General features: G+C 39.5%; 2 protein-coding genes across 2 annotated transcripts; both read right to left on the reverse strand.

Moving 5' to 3' along the window:
• Positions 1-1167: 1167 nt before the first annotated feature.
• kat2a (K(lysine) acetyltransferase 2A) lies at positions 1168-6921 on the reverse strand. The gene is made up of 18 exons (XM_026360926.1): positions 6664-6921; positions 6182-6305; positions 5876-6021; positions 5669-5758; positions 5318-5502; positions 4977-5168; positions 4632-4738; positions 3811-3915; positions 3593-3729; positions 3284-3492; positions 3042-3168; positions 2806-2916; positions 2577-2720; positions 2372-2486; positions 2259-2295; positions 1816-1879; positions 1649-1733; positions 1168-1533 (listed from the first exon to the last, which is right to left on the reverse strand). The coding sequence occupies exons 1-18, from the start codon at positions 6886-6888 to the stop codon at positions 1340-1342; spliced, it is 2397 nt and encodes a 798-aa protein (XP_026216711.1). The 5' UTR covers positions 6889-6921; the 3' UTR covers positions 1168-1339.
• A 1396-nt stretch (positions 6922-8317) lies between these two features.
• Positions 8318-19678, reverse strand: rab5c (RAB5C, member RAS oncogene family). Its single transcript, XM_026360914.1, has 6 exons — positions 19582-19678; positions 13775-14108; positions 11661-11812; positions 11321-11443; positions 11093-11186; positions 8318-9842 (listed from the first exon to the last, which is right to left on the reverse strand). Exons 2-6 carry the CDS (start codon positions 13938-13940, stop codon positions 9721-9723), a joined length of 657 nt encoding a protein of 218 aa, XP_026216699.1. The 5' UTR covers positions 13941-14108; positions 19582-19678; the 3' UTR covers positions 8318-9720.
• Positions 19679-20825: the final 1147 nt, after the last annotated feature.

Below are 20825 nucleotides of genomic sequence, written 5' to 3' on the forward strand. Positions count from 1 at the left end.
TCCCACCATGTTTGGCTCTTGATACATCAAACTATCCAGTAAACCTGTGACACCACCACAAAAAAACATGTGGCTGTACACTGAACAGACTATTTAGCGTGTGTGTGGGAGTGACTGTACTACAGAACAAATCAATGCCAACAACTACAGTATCACCTGCAAGCGTGGTAGAAGCTACACTAACGTGTGACCTCACCCTATATCTATATTATGTGGAATAAAACCTTTCCAGTGGAAATTGGTGCAGAAACAGTGTGTTATATTAAATGTTTAAATAAGCATGTTATGTTGCTGTGAACATAAGAACAACTGTTTTCTTGAGGGCAACAACTGGGGCGAAAAGTGTATTTAGCCATTTTATTGCTAAATATTTGATGTCCAATTCATCACTAGCAGCGTTTTGCAGCGGGCTGCAACCAACAATTATTTTTTTATTATTAGTTGTCTGTGATAATGTTTTCATAATCAATCATTTCTTAAATATGAAGAATGTGAATAAGTTACTGAAATCCATGTGATAATCGCCCTTTTCTGAAGAAATGAAATGAAACAAAAACAAAAACACACAAATAGAAAGCTATTCACTGTACTGGAATGAAGAGAGGGGGTGGAAAAGTTTCACTTTAGAGGTGCTACAATGGGCAAATATTTGATATTTGCACTTGCAGCTAACCATTCTACTGGATTGACACCCAGTGTGCTGTTTAATCGTTTCTGCACTATTTAAAGTACTGCTCATCTGTCTTTACGTTAGGTGAGGGACTCTTCACCTCAGAAAGTACGTTTATCATTGTGTACATTAAAAAAAAATGTCTGGGATGTTCAAGTGTGTCAGTAACAGAAGGCAACGTGGCTTTAGGTCCCGAGGTCCAGGTTTCTGTGACAGAATACACTACAAATACTCCTGCTCGTGTGACAATCAAACTGGAATGAACAATTATCACTAGATATGGCGTAAAAACAAAAAACAAAAAAGAACAACCTAAAAATCTATAAATAATGGGTGAAAGCTTGAGTGGACCTATAACTTTGGTACACTTGATGAAACATCTCTGTTTAGACTGTAAATCCACTGTGAATACCGGAAACCAAAAGCGTCAGAAGTTAACTTTAAGCGTAACGGTAATGCCATTTTGATACTTGTAATGCTCAACTGGCTCTGACATTTCCAAACAGTCGACCAGTCCAACGGTTCCCTTGTAGAATTCAGTCGTGAACATACCCTTTTATTAACTCAGATATGACAACAGCTAGCAGTAGATCCTCATTACCTGCTTTGTCATGGTATGTAGCAGCAGTGACAGTTGCTCCTTGTCTGTAAATAAATCTGTGGCCGTCTTCATTTCTCTATCAAGCCGCCATCTTTTAATTTGAAGTAGAAGAACTTTTCCAAGGTGTTGGCACATTTGCAGTAGTCGCTGTCTGGAGGGTTGTACTCGCGACAGTTGGTGATGATGCGCTGCAGATCGGCAATAAAAAGCTTCTTGGTCACGTAGTATTTGTTCTTGAGTCTCTCTGTCATGGTTTTCAGGTCTGTGAGGGTTAAAAAAAAAAAAAAAAAAAAGCCAAATGAACAACGGGATTCACTCAATGTAACCAATGAAAAATGTTTTTCAAATAAACAAGAAGTTGTATAATCAAACTGAACCGATGGGAAAGCGGATGATCTCGTAGTAATCTGGAGCCTCTGATTTCTTCACTGGTTCCATGAAGGGCCAGGCATCGGGATGAGTCTGTTAAGAACAAAATGAACATCCTGATTAGCCTCTGTTCTCGTGACGGGTGTGTGTTTGTTCCTGTCATCAGCTGACTTACTTTAACCTGGGCCAGGAGGTTCTTCAGCATGTTGTATAACACATCAGGGTCTTTCACCTCTTTCCTACAAAGTAAGTGACATGAATATGTTTCAGTCTTAACATTAACATTTCTACATTTGTATTGTATTGTGTTATTGTATTGTTTTTATTTTGTATTGTGTGATGTCCTTCAGGAGTTATGTGCCATTAGAGAATAAAAATGTTCACCTTAAACCTCGATTTGTTAAATGCTAACATGTCATAAGTACCACCTACAAACTTATATAATAAAAACACTTGAATGATCCACACAGCTGCTTTTAATTTATGTGTTTCCTCAACCAGTATATTGCTGATTTGTGGTGGTAGAGGTTTAGAGAAAACTTACTATGACAGAATTACAGAAAAAACACAAAGAGCCTGGTTTCAACATGGATACAAAAAATATTGAACAAAAATTACCCTTTGTCCTTGTTACTGGGCTTCCAGCCTGTCTCCCCTGGAAGAGAAAGAGGTTTGTAAATGACAGAAGATTTTTAATAATTTTTTTCATTGTACACAAGCCAAACACTTACTTATGCCTGGGATACTCTCCACTGGGATCTGCCGGACTCCCTCTTTGAAGCAAGTGAGACCGGGGTAAACCTTCCTGATCTGGCTCTGTTTCCTCTCAATCAGCTTCTTAATGATCTGATTTAGCAATTTCAGGTTTATTAGACATTAAAATTGCACCTTGTGAGCAGAAAACAAGTCGGGGTTAATAAAACAGCCTTCACGCACCTCTTTCTGTCTCTTAATGATATGAGAAAGCTCAGTGTAAGGGATTCTCGGGTTCAGCTCACACTCCATTAGGGTGGCTCCTTCGTAGTCTTTGATGTATCCCAGGTATCGACTCTTGGGCACTTTGATGTCTTTGGAAAAGCCCTGGGAGGAAAGAACAAATTATAGGAAGCAGCGATAGAGGGAGAGAGCAAGTGCAGAGCTAATGTATAGGTCATGCCTGCAGTACCTGCTTCTTGAAGTAGCCAATGGCATACTCATCGGCGTATGTAAGGAAATAGAGGATGTTGTGTTTGATGTGGTACTCCTTCAGGTGGTTCATCAGGTGGGTACCATAGCCCTTTTATTCAAAAAACACACACACAAAAATACCATGTTAAAGAGTGCAAATCGACAAGTGTTGAAAAGCACATTGTTAGTTTGTCTGGACCATCGCATTTCTCATGACAGTAAATAGTGACGTACCTTCACTTGCTCATTGGATGTGACGGCACAGAAGACGATCTCTGTGAAGCCCTGAGTGGGAAACATCCTAAAACAGATGCCTCCGATGACACGGCCGTCTTTGATGAGGGCTAGGGTCTTGTGCTTCCTGTAAAAAAACAAACAAACAAAACAAAAAAAAAAACAAAGTAATTGAACAAATGGAGACATTAGAACAGTGTGTAGGCATCTGGAGGCTGTGTGGTGTGAACGTGCCTACTTACGGGTCAAACACCAGCCGTGTGATGTACTCTTTGGGCATGCGAGGTAATTGATGAGAGAATACGTTTTGCAGGCCGACCAGCCACATCAGAATCTTCTTATTGGACTTCTGGGAAAGTGAGTTTCCAATCACATGGAACTCTATGATGCCCCGCCTCTCCTCCAGTCTGGCTGTCTCATCACGGGCAGCATTTGGTGTCAGTAGGTTAGTCTAGCAGCATAAATATAATCTATGAGTACGAGTTTAAACTTGTCACAAAAGGCCACAGCTCCTTTGACCTTAACAGCTGACCGAGGAGAAAATAACTTGCCTCTGGTCCGAGCATAGCAGCAGGGTCAGTGATTGTCATCATGACTTCATTAACCAGCTCCATGGGAATGTCTCCCATCACACGGATCCGCTTAGCATCCTCAAGGGTCAACGCCTCGGGAAGCTTACGTTTCTCTCCTGAACAGACCACAGCAGTTGTCAGATCAAACCGGTGAGAGAATACGAAAAACACTGCTACACAGAGTCGAGCTTACAGACCTGTGATGGGCTCTGCACCTCCTGTGTCGATGCTGCTCAGAGAGGAGACGCTGCTCAGACCTTTGGACAGAGCAGGGGAGCCCGACACAGCAGCAGGACTGATCACTACAACGAAGACACCAAGGTATATGTAATTACAACTGTATAACTCTCCATTAGGAATTCTTTCAACAACCATAAAGCTGTTAATATTGTGTTTACCATTATACCTAGATATTCATACTGTATTATGCATTTCATTCACCATAGAATCCCAACACTACGTCTGCTTTGCCTCATCTATTTTCTGGTTTGTCATTTTACTCACTGGTTGTGTCACAGTTTTCTCACAAAAGAAGACTACCATCTGTTGTCATCCTAAGCTTCCAACGTGCTTCAAAATGAGCTTCGTTCAGTTTGACACTATCAAAGGCTTTGAGCTAAACTATGTGATGTGCTGGGATAAGTATAGACAAGAATAAAAGAGTAATATGGTGATGCAGCTGACAAAGACAGTCTCCAATCACATCACAATGTTAAGTCATTGTGAAGCTGAAATATCACCTAAATACCAACAGTGAAGTTGAGACACACGAGCCCACAGTGTCAAATATTTTATATTTCGGCTGCATTTATTATTTTTACTGTACCATACTGTGCTTAGTGCAGCACATTTGAACAGAGGTTTTCCAGATTTGATAACACACAGCCTGCTTAAACTTGAATGCAGACAAAACTGTATAAACCACTGAGGTGTTTAACATTTCATTCCTACTCTCAAATAGCTGCTATAGGTTTAGAACTTCTGCTCTAACGCATGCAACACTGTACAACCACCTCACCTGTCTGATGTCCCAGCTGTGTGCCGTCTGAGGCAGGCATTGTAAAGTCGGCCTCCCAGATGGGTGAATTCTCACCATAGATTTCCTCCTCCAGCATGGACAGAAATCTGATGACACACACGTGCAAATGGAACACAGACAAGCAAACAGATGAGGAGGGATTCATACATTCTGCCCATTATTCTCCTGCACAAACGTAAATCCATTATGTGTATGGGTGAGCTTTTTAAAACTAATAAAACATTTTCTGATCTAACAAATCATTTCTCTGCAGACCAGTGAAAATTCTCAAGTCTATTTTATTTAATAGTTCATTAGTTAACTCTTTCAGGAGTCTGTCCTTACTTGGGGAAATGTGTCAGGATGAGTGTGCGTTTCTCTGGCAGCAGTTTATCCTTCTCCACTCTGAATTTCTCCAGCAGCTGCCGTCGTGTCACAGTGAAGATGGACTTGAGCAAACTGCGGCCGAACACCTGTGTGGTTTCATAGCGCGGTAGGCTGTCATTACTCTGGGGGACATGGCAGTAGCACAGCCACCTGTGTGTCACAAGGGGAAAACACTGCTATTGTACAAACATTTAACAGCATTCAATGCAGATTTGTAATAAATACAAGCATTCACCAGCTTATATTGTGATTAGAAGCAATAAAACCCATTCTTTTGCCTCCAAACCACACAAGCACACACCTGGTGTAAGTCCACTTTGTAAGCTGACCCGTCGTCTTTCTGGGTGCGCTGGCGATACTGCGTAGGTGTCTCCAGCTTCCAGTAGTTGAGGCACAAGAGGAACATCTTTGACAGTTCAAACATGGTCTGCCTCTCCTTTGGTGCCAGGTGACTGAACTTGTACTGAACAAAATTCAAAACCCCCTTTGGAATAAAGGAGATCAGTAGGGAAGAGGCAGGTTAACACAAAAATGATGGTTCCTGATTTTGTATCTTAGCATAAGATGGTTTGCACCTACTCACACCCAATATTTCAGCTAGTATTGATAAACCAACAGGATTCAGAAGATGCTTTTAGTTCCTTGTTCACCTGCTCAATGTTGGGTTTCTCAAAAGGTGGACTTCCAAGAGAGCCCTCCACAACTGGCTGACTCATCTGCAGGATACATTTCCTCAGCAGCTAAATAAAAAGAAGCAGGCGTTAACAGTAACGCCGACTGCTGAACGGGGCTAAGAAAATAAAATATTGTGCTCCTCAGTACTAGTAGAGCTGCTCTAGCTTTTACACACTGCTTACCTTGAAAAGGTAGAAGTAGACCTGTTTGGTATCAGTGTCCTCTTCTTTGTGAACAGACATAAAGAGGTTTTCCACATCCACGACCATCCCCAACAGTCTATTGATTTCATCCTCAGATACATTCTCCAAGTGGGACACATGATCAGCTGCAAAAGACAAAAATCATTCAATCAAGCACACACACACACACTGAGCTCTGTGGCTTAGTCAAACACGTAAGGTGTTAGACAACATAAGGACATTTGAAGGCACCAGTTTGTTAATTTTTTGCTATTGTAAAAGGCTGGATGTGGAAGACGTTTGTACCCAGAGCATGTCCACAGCTGCGGCACGGCTCGCTCAGGCTGGCTGCTTGCTGTTGCAGGTCCATACGAGGGGCTGATGGTGGATTTGGGTTTTTCCATCCATTGCACTTGCATGTGTCACTAGTCTGAGGATAATCAAAATGTGCAAAACACCAGATAAAACGTTTTTTTGTTTGTTTTTTTTTACGCAACTGCTAGTCTCCACGTCAATTAGACACTAAGCTGGTATGCTAGCTGACCATGAATGCACCGCCCAAGATTTAATGGGGAATATTAGCCTTACGGTGATGCTGGGGATTGTCTGGCTAACCAGCTAAAAAAAAAAAAGTTCACATTAGTTCGTTAAACCATTTGTTTATGTTTTTATTTGGGGTGTCTTGACTGTGCTACAGTTTCTCACAAGCTCTCTCTCCCCCCCAGCAGCGCTAACAGTATCCGGACAGTGCTTTGTTATGGTGAACTTTGGCTAGCTCTGCTAGCTACCTTGCATGCGGAGAATACGCCAAGTTTCTCGAGCTTTTTCGCCCGTGGGAAAGCTCTGACTTGGGCTTTCTTCTGGCTTGCACGCTGTTGCTGGCTAAGTCCCGGTCTGGCCGGATCACTGTTTCCTGACCCGGAGCTGGTCGCGGTAGTACTGGAGCCCGCCGACCCAGCAGACTGGGTTTGGAGGAGCCGGGGCTGCAAGGCCTGCGCTGCCGGGTCCGACATATCCACGCTGCTCGACTCTTCCTCAGCTCCGGGTTAGCTCATACGCTGCCTTCAGGGGCTGTCGGGAAAAAAAATACTACTGAACAGGACGGCCGCATTTCTTGTAAAGCAACTTGCCTTTAACGTTTTAGTTATCAAACCAAACATGGCTGGATGATGAGTGAGCAGTACTGATTTTAAACTTTAAAACAAACCACTCCACGACATATTAACCTTATATTTCTCTGTAATATAACGCCAAGGTGTCTCCGCTACTTCAAGAGAACAGAAATTACGTGGTTGCTCTGAACGGGGCCTGCTACAGCTCCGTCACCCACAACAAACGGAATTCTGCCTGAATTAACGGTTTTATTTTGGAACCGGAAGTGTTTATGTGTTGAAGTATCTGCAGTAATACTGGGTGTAGATGTACTTACTGGAGGAGATTCCTGCCACATTACACAGCACTGTTACACTGTTGACACACTTTGTTGTCATGTTGCTCGGTCTCCGTCTGTGGAGCGACGTTTGACGTGTACTTAAACTCACGAGCTTTTACTGGCCTCTAGCGGCCACATTGGGAAACTGCAACATAGACTTCCGGTTGACGCTTCCAAATTAAAACAATCTGAAGTCATTTGTTGTGTCCACCAAACACGAATTAGAAATTACTTGTAATGCATATCAGACACCTACACAACATGTTTTCCAGTTTGAATAACATATACTCACACTAACACTATATACTACTATTTTTTTAAAGGCATCGATATGGGTAAAACCACAGCATGTACTGCACTGTTTATTATTATTGCTTATTCTGACAAAAACAGCCTAGACGTCAGTAAATCTGAGTCGAGTAGACTCAGTTAAGATATGATTTACGACAAAATAATCCTTTTTATATAACCATAATTATATCATTTTCAGCATAATAAAACTAAGCGCATTTGAAAGCAACACCACGCACCTGTGGCAATAATCATGGGTAATGTAGTTTTTCGAGGAACAATATTTAGTGCCTGTGTATTTTCCGCACTCAGAATTGCTCCATCCTAGCTCAGCTTTTACTAAACATACAAATCTCACCGCATCCTGTTGGCAATATTTCATAATATCTTCTATTGAAATTAGTCAGAGTAGTCTTCAATAGAAAACAATTACACAAGAAAATCTATCTATCAATTGGGATGTTGTTAAGCCTTAGTTGAGAAAATCAGTTAGGTTTAAAGTTTTAAAAGACTCCAGTCAAACCTGACCCTCTGATTACAAAGAAACACCAAGGGAAGCAATGTCAGAGCTGTACAAAGTTAGTTACTGCTGACTGTTTCTAAATGAGGCCCGTTTAAACATTAAAGGTAAATGTTCCACTGACACTTCCAAACACAGCTAAACCTGGACAGTGCTAAAATATCGTATAAGGTGAAATGATTAAACAAGCATACAAAAATACCTTCCCCTTGTTTATTTGTAAAATTACATTTTTTTCCCCCTTCTCTACCCATGACCCCGTTATCCCCTGCCTAACAGCACTGGCTCCTGTGCACATACTGGTGTACTGGTAGTTGAACAAGATGGCAACACTGTTGAAATCCCTTCCTGATATTAAGAATAAAAATAATGAGAGAGAGAGAGAAAAGAAGCTGGAAGCTGAAGATAACATCTCAGTTCACAAAGATGATGAGACAGAACCAGTGCATTTAATACTATAAATCTTCAGAAAAAAAAATTAAGACATAAAAAAAAAAATAAAAAAAAATCCATCACAAAATAATTAAGGTTGACAAAACAATCATGTAGAGATTGGGAAGTTGTTGTTTTGACAATAACTACTGACTGATTATAAACTTCTGAAAAGTCTGATACAAATACAGCAATATGTTTTCAATACACAGTTGTGATTTCGGTCAAGAAAAGAAATCTTGCTTTGTATATTTGTCAATATACACCGATGATTCAAAAACATTAATTCTAAAATTACTTATGGGTGACAATGTTAATTAGGATCTATTTACTGCATATGGTTTGATAACATGGGTGGATGGTCATAAAACGTTTTGGTGTTGACTTTAAAATTATACTGAACAGTCAAAAGAGGCTGAAGTAATAATAAAAGTGATAACATTAACAATGTAATAATTCAATCTACACAGCTCTATAAAGAAAGAAATATCTGTCCAATCCCGTTTTCCTGCAAACCTTCTCTCTTCGTCTTTTCCAGGAAGCTGGCCAGGAACAAGAGAGAAAAGTGAAGGACTGCTGCATGCACCTGGACTGGAGTTGTATCAGTGTCATAAGACAATGATGGAAATACTTTAGAAATTACTGGTGCATGGGAAAGCAGCGAGTAGAAGAGAAAGGACAGGACCAATGAGCCTTGTTAAATTCCTTCCTGTTGCATTATCCCCCCCCTCCCCTCCTACACACATACAGAAACAAAAGGTGATTGGCCCTAATAAGTGCCATTGTTAATGACTGATCTGTTTTTTTTTTTCCTTCTTCCATCATTTGGATGTTTTTTCTCCCCACCAGTGATGTCAAGTGTCCATCATCAATAGAGAGGTCACGGATTACAAGTCCTGGGGTTAAAACATGATTCTGTAAATAAGCCTGTGGGTTGATTTCTTGGTCTGTTGGTGTCTGGGTTCATCAGTTGGAACCATCAGTGGGGTCTGGCAGGTTACTGACCAGTGGACTCTCATTTGCCAAACAGTTAATTGGTGTTGTGTTTCTCGTAGGGTAGTTGGCTCAACCATGGTTTGGTGTGACCAATGGGACATTGTTTGACAGCTGGCTAATATCTGGTTGATCAAAGCTGTAGACTGGTTGGATCAGCTGACTTTATTGTTTCGGTTAGTTTCCACAACACTGGCTACTTCTACCCTGAGGGGCAGCTTCCTGCAGGTCCACGCCGCCTCTGGCTCGTCCTCCCGCGGCTGCTCCACCCTGTGGCTCATTCTTGGGAAGCTTCTTTGCTATTGTGGGGTAGGATTACAGCAAGTTAATTTCTGCAGTGGTAGTTTTCTTTGTTTTAAAAATAAGGAGATTTAATATGCCCCACTAAGAGCTGGAAAATTACAGAGTGTTAGCATAGCAAAGGTAAAATAGGAATAAAGAGAGACCTAACAGACATTGAGCTGACAAAAACTGTTGTCGGTTGAACTTTCAGAAATGGCCAAAATGTCAATCACAGCTCAAATTATGTGTCTCCTCTGATTAACTGCAAGAACAATTTGTAAAAAAAATAAAAATGAAGTATGAAAACATCCAGGAACCCTTCAGCTTCCAGTGCCATCCTTTTGCAACAGGCAAACTTTTCTGGAATCTGCAGAAAAGTGCTCCATGCTATCGGCTTTGTAAGGAAAGGCAAAATATTACTGCCCCCATTAAATAAGAAACACAATCTATAGCATGAAGAATAGGCCAAAAAAATAGATCAAGACTGATCTTGCAAAGTTTTATTGATGGTTGAAAATGAGAGTGATACTGGATGGACCTGACTGAAGGTCCCATGGCTGGATTGTTCATGGGCAGTTGTCAGCGATGTGGTGGAGGTGTGAAGTGAGCTGCAATAATCAACGATAAACAGGACATTTTCAAATAGCAGGAGGATTGAAAATGAATTCCAAATACTACTGCCAGTTTCTTTGAGCAGTGGCACCAGAACAAGTCTGCAGGATTCAAATAGACCATGATATTTATGCAGGACAGTGCATCACTGCATCCCTCCAAGTACTCCACTGGTTGGCTACATGCCGAAGGCTTCAAAGATGACCGAATGATGACTTGGCCCCTTGTTTACCTGATTTAAATTCAACTTGTGGGCCCTCCTCAAGCGTGAGGTTTTAGTCAGGGAAAGAAATCGACAAGTGGCAAAAAACAAATGGGGAAACTGACAAATTTAATGAATCTTAGACTCATGCAGGTAACTGAAAGGAAAGGTGGCAATTCCTCCAAGCTATGTAAATGGCCAAAAATGTTATTTGTTCATTGTTAACACAAAAGTATTATTTTTTCTAATATATTTGTTTCTTGTTAGTTTATGATGTACATTTAGGGGGAAAAATGGTTTCCGTATCGGCTACTATATCTGTGACGATGTGCATTGTCATTGCGCATTGTAAGTACTTCATGACCATTTTTAACCTAATCATCTCACAAAAATAATCATTACCTACAGATACTTTCATGTGATCAAACCTTTTCAGCACTTAGGATCACTTACCTATAGCCATGAATATCTCATTGACATTCATAGCAGTCTTAGCTGAAGTCTCCATGAAGAGCAAACTGTTGTCATCTGCATATGCTTGTGCTTCCTAAAGAAATAATTTACAAATATATTTAATAGGCTATTTGGTCATATCATATATATGATCATATAACCCCATATTCAAGAATTTCATTAAAAAAGTACAAGTAAGAGTTTCAGACTCTAAAACATCCTTGTTACCTGGAAATCTACAGCTCTCTTGTTGGCCAAGTCTGCTTTGTTCCCTGCCAGTGCAATCACAATATTTGGACTTGCTTGTCGCTGGAGCTCCTTCACCCAGTTCTTTGCACGTGTGAATGTATCCTGTAAAAAAACAGTTGTACATTAGGTTTAATCCTGTGTTTCTAAACTTTAAAATCACAGATGCTTAAAACGTAAGAGTGAATAGAACAAAGGTCTGTGCCTGTCTGCTGAATGAGGTAATCATCAATACAGGCTGAGAGATAAGGGTCAATAAAACCAGTGATATAAGACTTGTGAATATCTTGGCTGATGTCCTGCCATGGTGCTCGTAACTTACTGTGTTGGTGATATCGTAGACCACGATGGCAGCCTGGGCTCCCCTGTAGTACATGGGTGCCAAGCTGTGATACCGTTCCTGTCCTGCAGTGTCCCAGATCTCAAACTTCACCGTTGTATCATCCAAACATACCGTCTGTGTGAGGAAGGCAGCTGAAGAAAGAGAAAAGTTCTTTTGACTGGTTTGCAGACTGCACATAATCACAGACACCTTTTCTCCAGGGCTGGACCTTAAAAATTAATAATTAAGGTTCTGATTAAACAAGGAGAAAACATGGAGTCAGTAGAATTATATAGAGAAGGAAAAATGTATTTACATAAAATATTTGGAGGTATGATGCCATGATCACCAAATTTAAAAGTACCCATAAATGTTTGTCATTAGAACTGACTGGATACAACGAGACAGTACTATTAAAAATGCCAGACACAGAAATAATACATCATCAGTGAAATACACAATATAAACAAAGAAAATATCAAAAGTACATTAACAACCTATTGTAGCTTATTAATGGCAGGAGGCACAACAACATTCATCTGGCTTACTCAGCCGACTGTCACATGGCAGAGGAAACAGAGCATAGCGTAGCACATACTTTAAAGCTTTGTAATCTTTGACCAGGCATGCCGTGGACCACAAGTTCACTAGAAATAAAACTGCTGACTCCTTTTGAGTCTCTGGTTAACGTAGGCAACTTTGCATCCTGTCCCCCATGACTCATTTTGATATCAGAAAAAATAATGTTGGTCATAAAAAAAAAAAAAATGAAATAAGAGCAAAAGAGATTCTTCTGCATGTAAGATAATGTCTCCTTAGCATTATTATTGCTCTTGTTAGAAAGTTTTCTAGGTTTACATCAGTGAAAACTGAATGTTTTATTTTGAGTTTTTGATTAATTAGCCGATTAATCATTAATAAAACCAATCTTGTCTAGCAGCCTTCTCTGTCGGTGCAATTATAAATAATTTGCTTACATTATTGATGATGAGATATATGTGAGGTTTGTGGACTGTGGATGTATTTTTAACTGAGCAATAAAACACGCACTAGTACTATGGAGTTGTTTCTCTATGAGTGGGTTCAGTTTTGTTTATGTTGTCCACATCTATGACAATAATCGTAAACTTGGATGATGCAATACTGATCAACAAGTACCATGCCAAGAAATGCACACCACTTTATCTGTGTTAGCTATTTTTCTATTTACTTCCTATTCCCTGCTAAACTCAGTCTGTTGACAAAGACAGCACATTGTCCTTCACATGAATACACTTGCTCAGGCTGTGGTAGGTCTGAGGGAAAGAAGTTAATGAAATAATGAACAACTTGCCTCTCTTCAGAGGTCAGCTCCACAGGAGAGCTATCACTGTTATTTTTCCATTTGGAATGAGGATTTGCACTTCCAAAATCCCAGTTTACTTCTACAGACCCAAACAAAAATATACCCTTCCACGCTGAAGACTTCAAAGTGCTTGCTCTTACTCTAAAACTAAACAAAATGTTTTGATCAGTTTTAGTGATTTGCAGGAGGTCCAGGAAATCCCCAACGTAGTCTCAATTCCTTCCTGTTTCATGTAACCTCACTCCTCTACTGGTGTTTACAGAAGTCTGAAGTGATTTTCTGTTCATTTTATGCACATACTATCTAGCAAAAAAGTTATGTCTGCCATGTGTGAGGATCTCTGGCTCAGGTGACCAGCTGCAAAATAACTGGTTCTGCCACCCCTCCTTTTTTTGCTTGAGCACAAGTTGTACTCATTGAGATGCTGGGAAGGTTTTAGAGACTACAAGGAACAAATACATGGATTTATGATGGATTTATGAGAATTTGAAGTACAATTCCTTTACAAGCATGGGATGAAAAATTAAGTTTAGAAGTTATAGGAGTTGGATAATCATTTTTTTTTTAGTTTTTTATTGCTTATGTCGTATTGATAAAAAATTTAATGAACCATATACTTTCAAATATTGGACAGTATGACAGTACACACAAGGCAGGCAGAGGGAAACATGCCTTCTTGCACTTGTGTGCCTGAAGTATGCAGCTAAGATGCCATTAACACATGACTCAGTGTAAAGACAATTCTGAGTAGCGAAAAAGAAACTCTTACCTCCGATGGTACTCTCCTGGTATTCGTGGAACTGGCCTTTGACAAAGCGCAGCACTAAGCTGGACTTTCCCACTGCCGATTCCCCCAGCAGCACTAGCTTAAACTGGCATATTTTGTTGCTTGCTGCAGTGCCGTTGGTCCGTGCTGGTCCGCCTCGCCCTGCCATAGTGCAGTGTTAAAAATTTAGGTGAAAGAAGGAGCTGGGAGAAGAGGGAGGATGTCCAGTTGACTTTAGTCTTGGTGAAGGGGCTGGTGAGGGCTGGGTCAGGCTGAGAGAGACCGGGGCAAGTTCAGGTAGATGAGCAAGAGGAAGAGCAGACCTCACCAGTGGTAGCTGAAAAACAACAAAGTGTGCAGTATGTTAAGATTTACTCCAAACTCAAATCACAATTGCTATTAAAACTACCATGTTGAAGAACTCTGGTATCTGCTTCAGCATAGTTATTGGGCATACAGTGCATGCCACATAACCACAACTGATTTTCAGCTGAGCACGTGTGCTGCCTACAGTATAGCTGTAAAATGTATCACCACTGATCAGACACTTTTAAATCCAAGCTGTAGACACAGAATTTTCCATCATAGAGAAGCTGGGCCTCCACACAAAGATTCATTATTTATGAATTTGTGTTTTAACTATGTTTACTATAAGCAAATGCTGGCGTTGAACACTCTTAATTTTAGGCTGTCCTGTTTTGCTCCCACGGGTTGTCTTGACAGTGTGTGTGAAATGTTTTTTTTCCCCCCACAATGTGCAGTGTACACCATAACAATTTAGCTCTACTTTGGCTTAACTGATTAAAAGAGTACAAAGAATAAATAAATAAATAAATTACATAGCTCTAAGGAAATTACTAGATATGTACATTTTAATCTAATAACGTAGTAACATATATGTAAAAGGTAAAAATGATCATGAAGTCGTGTCCAAACACCCTCTCATGCATAAGCTCATAACACATTTGTTCTTGTGACTCATCTCTTAACAGATATATGGCCACAGTTTGAACCAATGATGATAGAAACCACCACATAGGTCCTAACACGATGTAAAAAAAGACACCAAAACCAGATAAAACACTCGCCATTTAACATTAATCACAATTTTAAAAATAAAACCTTTCAAGACGGCTTCTTTTAAAAACATTTAGTTTGTCTTAACTCTTTTCAAGTTGTTGCCTTCTTGTATTTGGGCCGTTAATCAGTACTATGAGGAAACTGTAACACAGAAGCTGACTTGAACAATCACACATTTCATCAAATGTTTCCTCCAACTTGGCATTTTGTGAGACAGCTTTAAGCAATAACAACGTAGCAACGCAGCAATTTATTTTCTTTACTCTGCCCTGCTTTGAGTATCTGAAACCTTGCCTAATCTTTTTTCAGTTGGGTGATACACATGAGGTCAGCCAGCTTCTGCTTGGTCAAAGACAGGAAACACAACTAAGACCAAAGCAGGAAGTGAAGATTGCAGAAGACATTTTAATGCTGATCACATTGAAACTTGGGATAGCCTCAGTTTTGTCACAGGAACACGTTAACGCACAAACACAACACATACTCTAAACATGGAGAACTCCTTCTAAATAAAGGAAAACTAAAGTATAGACCTCACTGCTGATAATCTACAGCGTTTGGATGTGCTAGGCTTTTTCCTCAGCCTACTGCTGATCTGAGCTTAATCTTTAGCATGTGACAGGAGATCATGGCTCTGTCTACGACATATTCAGAACTAGCAAGTTTCCTTTGACAGTGTACCAATCGTACTACTTTCATTCCCTATATTAATCGATTTTTTATGTCCTATCACTGTTTGTTTAGCGTTAGTGTAATTTTAGCATTCACCATCACAGAGCATCACAAGTTGCCTATACAATGACTACAATGACTATAACAAAGTACTACATGTTATGGTAAAAGATAAACCTTCCTCTTCACAATGCTATTAAATCTGCTTTTAGGAAAGCACATGGATTTATACCTATATACAGCTACAGCTGACAATCTCTTTGGACTCTAACTCACAGACACAAGCCCTGAACTAGGATCAGATCATTCACAGCAGCAGCAGAGTTAAAGACGAATAAAGACACTCTGTTCACTGGGTCAAGCATGCAGTTTGTGCTTATTTGATTGCAAGCAGTAAACCAGAGCTCTCATGTGGTTGCAGGTCATCTTTTTGCATCCTCCTGACTAGAGGATGCAATAAAAAGCACAGAATCAATGGCAAATGGAGAGGAAAAAGTGCAGAATGAAAATTTGAGAAGAATTAGTTGGAGCTGAGTTTAATAAAACCTTGTTCTTTATCACCATGTGATAATTTTGGAAATTACACATTTTGCTGGCTCAAGACAACTATCCCTCGGGTTTGGACAAAACTACATCAGTAAAATGCCTTAGACGAAAGTTTTGCAAAGCAGAACAGTTCCTTGTATTTGTATTTATTATTTTGAGCTGCTCATGCAGAAGAATACTATGAAAGGCTAGGGTTAAGTTAGGTTTTGGAAACAAGGAGTACTTTATAGGTGGAAATAAACAGTTTCTACTTGCTGTGGATTTGGTTTTCATTAGCAACAGATACTTTGGAGTACAACTACTAACTTCTTTGTGCAGTCTGATTGATTATGTAGTAACGGTTTGGGGTAAAAACACTAACACAAATGCGCTGTGTAAAAGATAGAAGGAGCTAACTAGCTCGCAATCGGGGCTCTCGCTTATGCAGAGACAGATCTGCACACATCTTAAGCAGCCTGCAAGTGAAGCTTCGATGGCATCCCTATAATGCGCGCTAAAGGGAAGTGGGTCAAAGAGAGAGACAGTGGGACATGGGTCATTAGCAAGAGGGAGGAGAAACGCCAGGAAGAAGGAACAGACTAAAGAGGGAGGCTGTAAAATATTCATCATGGCCTCCTGTGTGCTCTCTTGCAAGCATGATCTGCAGTGTGCTGCTCTAAATATAAGAATATGTTCACAAATTGAATTTTCATATAGATACTGTGAACCCATTCATATTTAAAACTGATGAGAAAAACTGAAGAAAAAGGACATTATTTTTTATAAATAATTTATGTTTATTATACTAAAGTATGTACAGTATCTGTGTTGGTCTTCCACAATCAAATAACAACAAATATGGAATTACTGATAAAAGACAGTAATAAATAAAGTTAAACTAGTTAAAATACAAACTTCAGTTTCCAAGAAAGGATGCATGACATATTTCCTACATACCTACCTTCAGGTAAGAAGCATGAATATTTAGACAAAGTTCCTCTTTCCTTCATTGCTATTTCCATTCATTGCCAGGCCTACTTTTAGACAACAAAAATATTATGGTGTTTTTAAATAAGTTACAGGATAAAATGTGAAAAAGAATAGTTAGAGATTATATTATCTAAAAAGTGTTTAGCTAGCATCACTGATACCATTTACAGAAACACAAGCAGGTACTTGTGCGGTTCAGTTCATTTGAAGGGTGGGGTACTGGAAGAACTGGTGGTGTCTGATAATAAGGGGCTGCCTCACCACCTTCAGTCTGTTAATTGTCTGACTCTTATAAGTAGCACATTTACATGTAGAGAGAAACCATGTGTTCAAGGCCTGCACATAGACAAAAAGCTCCAAGATGACATCAAATATGTAAAATATCCCTGAAATTATAAATGAAACAGGAAATGCACTTTATCCAAGAAAGGCCCTTCTACAGTGTCTAAAGAATTGCTTTAGTGAGTGGGACAGTTTGGATGGGAAACTGCTGACATAACACAGGAAAAGCAAACAGGATACTCATCACTAGCTCTAAGCAAGGCCAATAGGAAATCACAGGCATTTCCATTTCTCCTGACATCTGGGTGAAAAGCTCTGTCACCAAACCCATAATGGTAATATGAGACTAAAAACCTCACAATCAAAACTTTAAAACTAACCAACAAGACTTTTACTACCTAATACTTAAATGAACAAAAGTAGTTTTCAATGTACCAAGTTATATAACTGCTCATCATATCAGCTAAATCTTGCATGCTGTGTCTAAGGACGTTTTTCCTGTGGCATCTGAAACAAGTCACACAACAAAAGGAAGATTGATCTTACAAATTTCTATGTAAAGTGGAAATATTGGTACATCATCAAAGCTAAAGCTTAAAAATATGCTCCCATTTAAAGAAATACTGATCAAGATCAGGAAACATTTACTGGAAGGTTGATTACTGAGCTGATATTATGCTTTATGAAATTTAATTAACTTTATGAATTTGCAAACAATAAACACATTTTTAGAGCTAGTTGTCACTTTAACGATACTAATCTGCAAGTTCAGACAGTGCCCAAATACACCATAAGTAATCAAAATGGGTTAATTAAAACAAATAATATTTATACTGTGGGGAGAATAAAGTCCGTTCTTCTTCTGGGGCTGGTTTGTCAAGATGTGTCACCACTTTAGGAGGACAAGGTCCACACACCATAAACATAAGAGCTCAAGAAAATATCTGTAAACCCTCTCTGACTCAAAGGTCTATGCTCTGCTGTGCTTATTAAGCCATAAACAAGTGCTTATGCAGATACATGCACATGTGATCATGTGTGCCATTAATTGTAAACAGACACATAATTACCACAATAATTTAAACTGGCAAAATTACAACGCAAATATTGTCAGCAGTAACAGCACCTTTATGACATGTGTTGTTATGTAATGTAATGGCACTTGTGAAAGTACAAGCTGCTAGCATTTACTGACTGTGAACCATAGAAAGCACTCCAAATCAAATAAATGTCTGTGTTAAATCTTTAGCATTACTAAAGACAAATAAAAGATGTCACACAACATTATTAATACTATATACACATTAATATTTTTAAAACAATGATGTGACTTGAGCCTCAAATGTAAAAGTTATTCCCTCAAACTTGTAACATGTAGAGTTATATCAAAGTAACCTCAGTACATACTACAAATGTCATCGATGTTATGCTACCTTACATTTAAAATGTGTATGTCCCCAGGTATGTCAGTCTGGGTGTACCTAGCTTTAGCTCAATGATAAACTAACTTCTGCTAACACAGCTCACAGGTTCGTTGCTTGACATTATAAAAATAAGTGATCGAGTACCTTAACGTTAGCTAACCACTGTGTAGCTACAGTGGCTAGTAAAGGTACTAAGGTAAAGTTAGCTAGGATAGCCAGCCAAATTAAAACAGACTTTATCACTAACCTAACATAGATAGCATGTCACTGCCTTGTAACGTTAGACAAACTGTGTGCTAACTAATAAAACGACTAAACGACGCCAGCTATTTGTCTTTTGGTTTAATGTTACCTAGCACTAGCACTAGCTTGTTAGCGTAAACTGACAACAAAAACTGCGCTAAGCTGTGAAAAGGGAAACTTGAGTCCTGGTTAGTGTTAGCTTTAGCTAGATTAGCAGCGATAGCCAAGTGTCGAAAACGTCATTTGTCAACTTTCCATTTCTCGGCCCCAAGTCGTCAGCTGTTTTGTATTTGACCAGCATCAGGGCTCAGATTTGTTACTGTGTCTGCTTTCTGCCAAAACCCACTGTCACACGCTTCTCGGCACCATTCATGCCAAAGTTTTGGGGGAATTTAAAGTCACCTCACAGGGCTAGAAGCTCGTAGCCTCTCTCGAGCCAGTCTGATGGACATTTCGGCTAAACGCGGACTTGGCTGAGCAGAAAATGACAGAGGGTATCTAAAAACGTGCACAGCTCGCTGACAGGAATCCCCAACAAGACTCCACAGTTCACCTTCATCCCAGTATTTAATAATATCAAACTGTCTGACTTACAAGACTTTTTCTTCTTTCGCTGGTCTCATCGGCGGCGCCTGTCTTCTTCTTCTTCTTCTTCGTCTTCTTCGTCTTGGTCTCTGGCCTTCCTTTCCGGTTTGCGATTTTTCCGGGAACCGCCCACTTTCTGTCTGACCAATGATAAGAGCAAACAGCACTTTGTGCAGCTCACAAGATGTTTGCATATCCTCACAGTCAAATTAATAGAGTTACACTGAAATTTCCCAGTGGGGGAAAAAACACTCTGATCTCTTATTCAATGTAAAAGTAAAAGTAAAACTCTTAAGCCTTATAGCTTCTTAATTAGTGCAAACATGGTGGAGTTGAGTGAAACTCGGATGCATACAAATGCATATTGTATCTTTAAGCACAGTTCAGTTAATGGACTTCTTCTGTACTGAAATTCATCAATGTGCTGACATAAAGCATCTTGAAGAGCTTGTTTTTTGTTTTGTTTTTGTTCTTTCTCAGCTCACCTTATTTGTTTTATAATGACTTACACACATCTTCTGTTGATTTTACTCAACTTTATGTGATTCAGCTCCACAGTTACAAGGCTGTTCTGTGCTGCAAGACACGAGTGCTGACCAGCAGGAAGAAGTGAAGACAAAGAAGATCAGACTGTAGGAGAAATCCATGCCACTTTAATGAATCTGTTCCAAAAAGCAACTCCACAAGGTAACAGCTAGACAGAAATCCCGACCATGTTCAAACCCATTTACACTGGCAAAGTGACAAACAAGCATGTAACCTAAAATTATATATATTGGAAGGCTAATGATGTAAAAAGCCACATTGCATGCTTCTCGTCATCATTCTATTGACTATTATTCAGTCATGTTAATCCTTTTTCAAGATGAATTCAAATACAAAATGCACGCGTCTCTAATATATTTCCCCATTCCACATCAAAAGTGAACTCGCTATCAAAGAGTGTATTCCTGTCTCAGTATCTGCTATAAAAACTGGTGTGATTTCTTTCAGTTTGTTACAGCTATAGAAAGCCACAATTTCAGTTGTTTAAGTTGTGTCTTGATGTAAAAAATTCTTAAAAACATTAAAACTTAAAAGGCTGCCTGAAAAGTTTGGTCTGGAAAATGCCATAGAGGTTCTTTTATCAAAACAATATAACACATACATAGAAATAATAAAGATAACACACTGTTGTAAAATGTAGTGCAAAACACTATTATTCAGCCATTAGCTAATTGCACAGCTGCACTTAAGATTCCCCTCTCTTTCTC

Source organism: Anabas testudineus, chromosome 8, assembly GCF_900324465.2.
Source record: "Anabas testudineus chromosome 8, fAnaTes1.2, whole genome shotgun sequence".
Taxonomy (NCBI): domain Eukaryota; kingdom Metazoa; phylum Chordata; class Actinopteri; order Anabantiformes; family Anabantidae; genus Anabas; species Anabas testudineus.

What these genes read in the sequence shown, in the direction of transcription:
- rab5c (XM_026360914.1), bottom strand. Translation starts at nt 13,940, where the DNA reads ATGGCAGGGCGAGGCGGACCAGCACGGACCAACGGCACTGCAGCAAGC. An exon ending in CCAGGAGAGTACCATCGGAG is followed by an intron (nt 11,813 to 13,774) that starts GTAAGAGTTTCT and finishes CTCTTTCTTCAG; the next exon opens with CTGCCTTCCTCACACAGACG. An exon ending in TCTACGATATCACCAACACA is followed by an intron (nt 11,444 to 11,660) that starts GTAAGTTACGAG and finishes GTTTTTTTACAG; the next exon opens with GATACATTCACACGTGCAAA.
- kat2a (XM_026360926.1), bottom strand. Translation starts at nt 6,888, where the DNA reads ATGTCGGACCCGGCAGCGCAGGCCTTGCAGCCCCGGCTCCTCCAAACC. An exon ending in GCGTATTCTCCGCATGCAAG is followed by an intron (nt 6,306 to 6,663) that starts GTAGCTAGCAGA and finishes GATTATCCTCAG; the next exon opens with ACTAGTGACACATGCAAGTG. An exon ending in CTGCTATGCTCGGACCAGAG is followed by an intron (nt 3,493 to 3,592) that starts GCAAGTTATTTT and finishes TTATGCTGCTAG; the next exon opens with ACTAACCTACTGACACCAAA.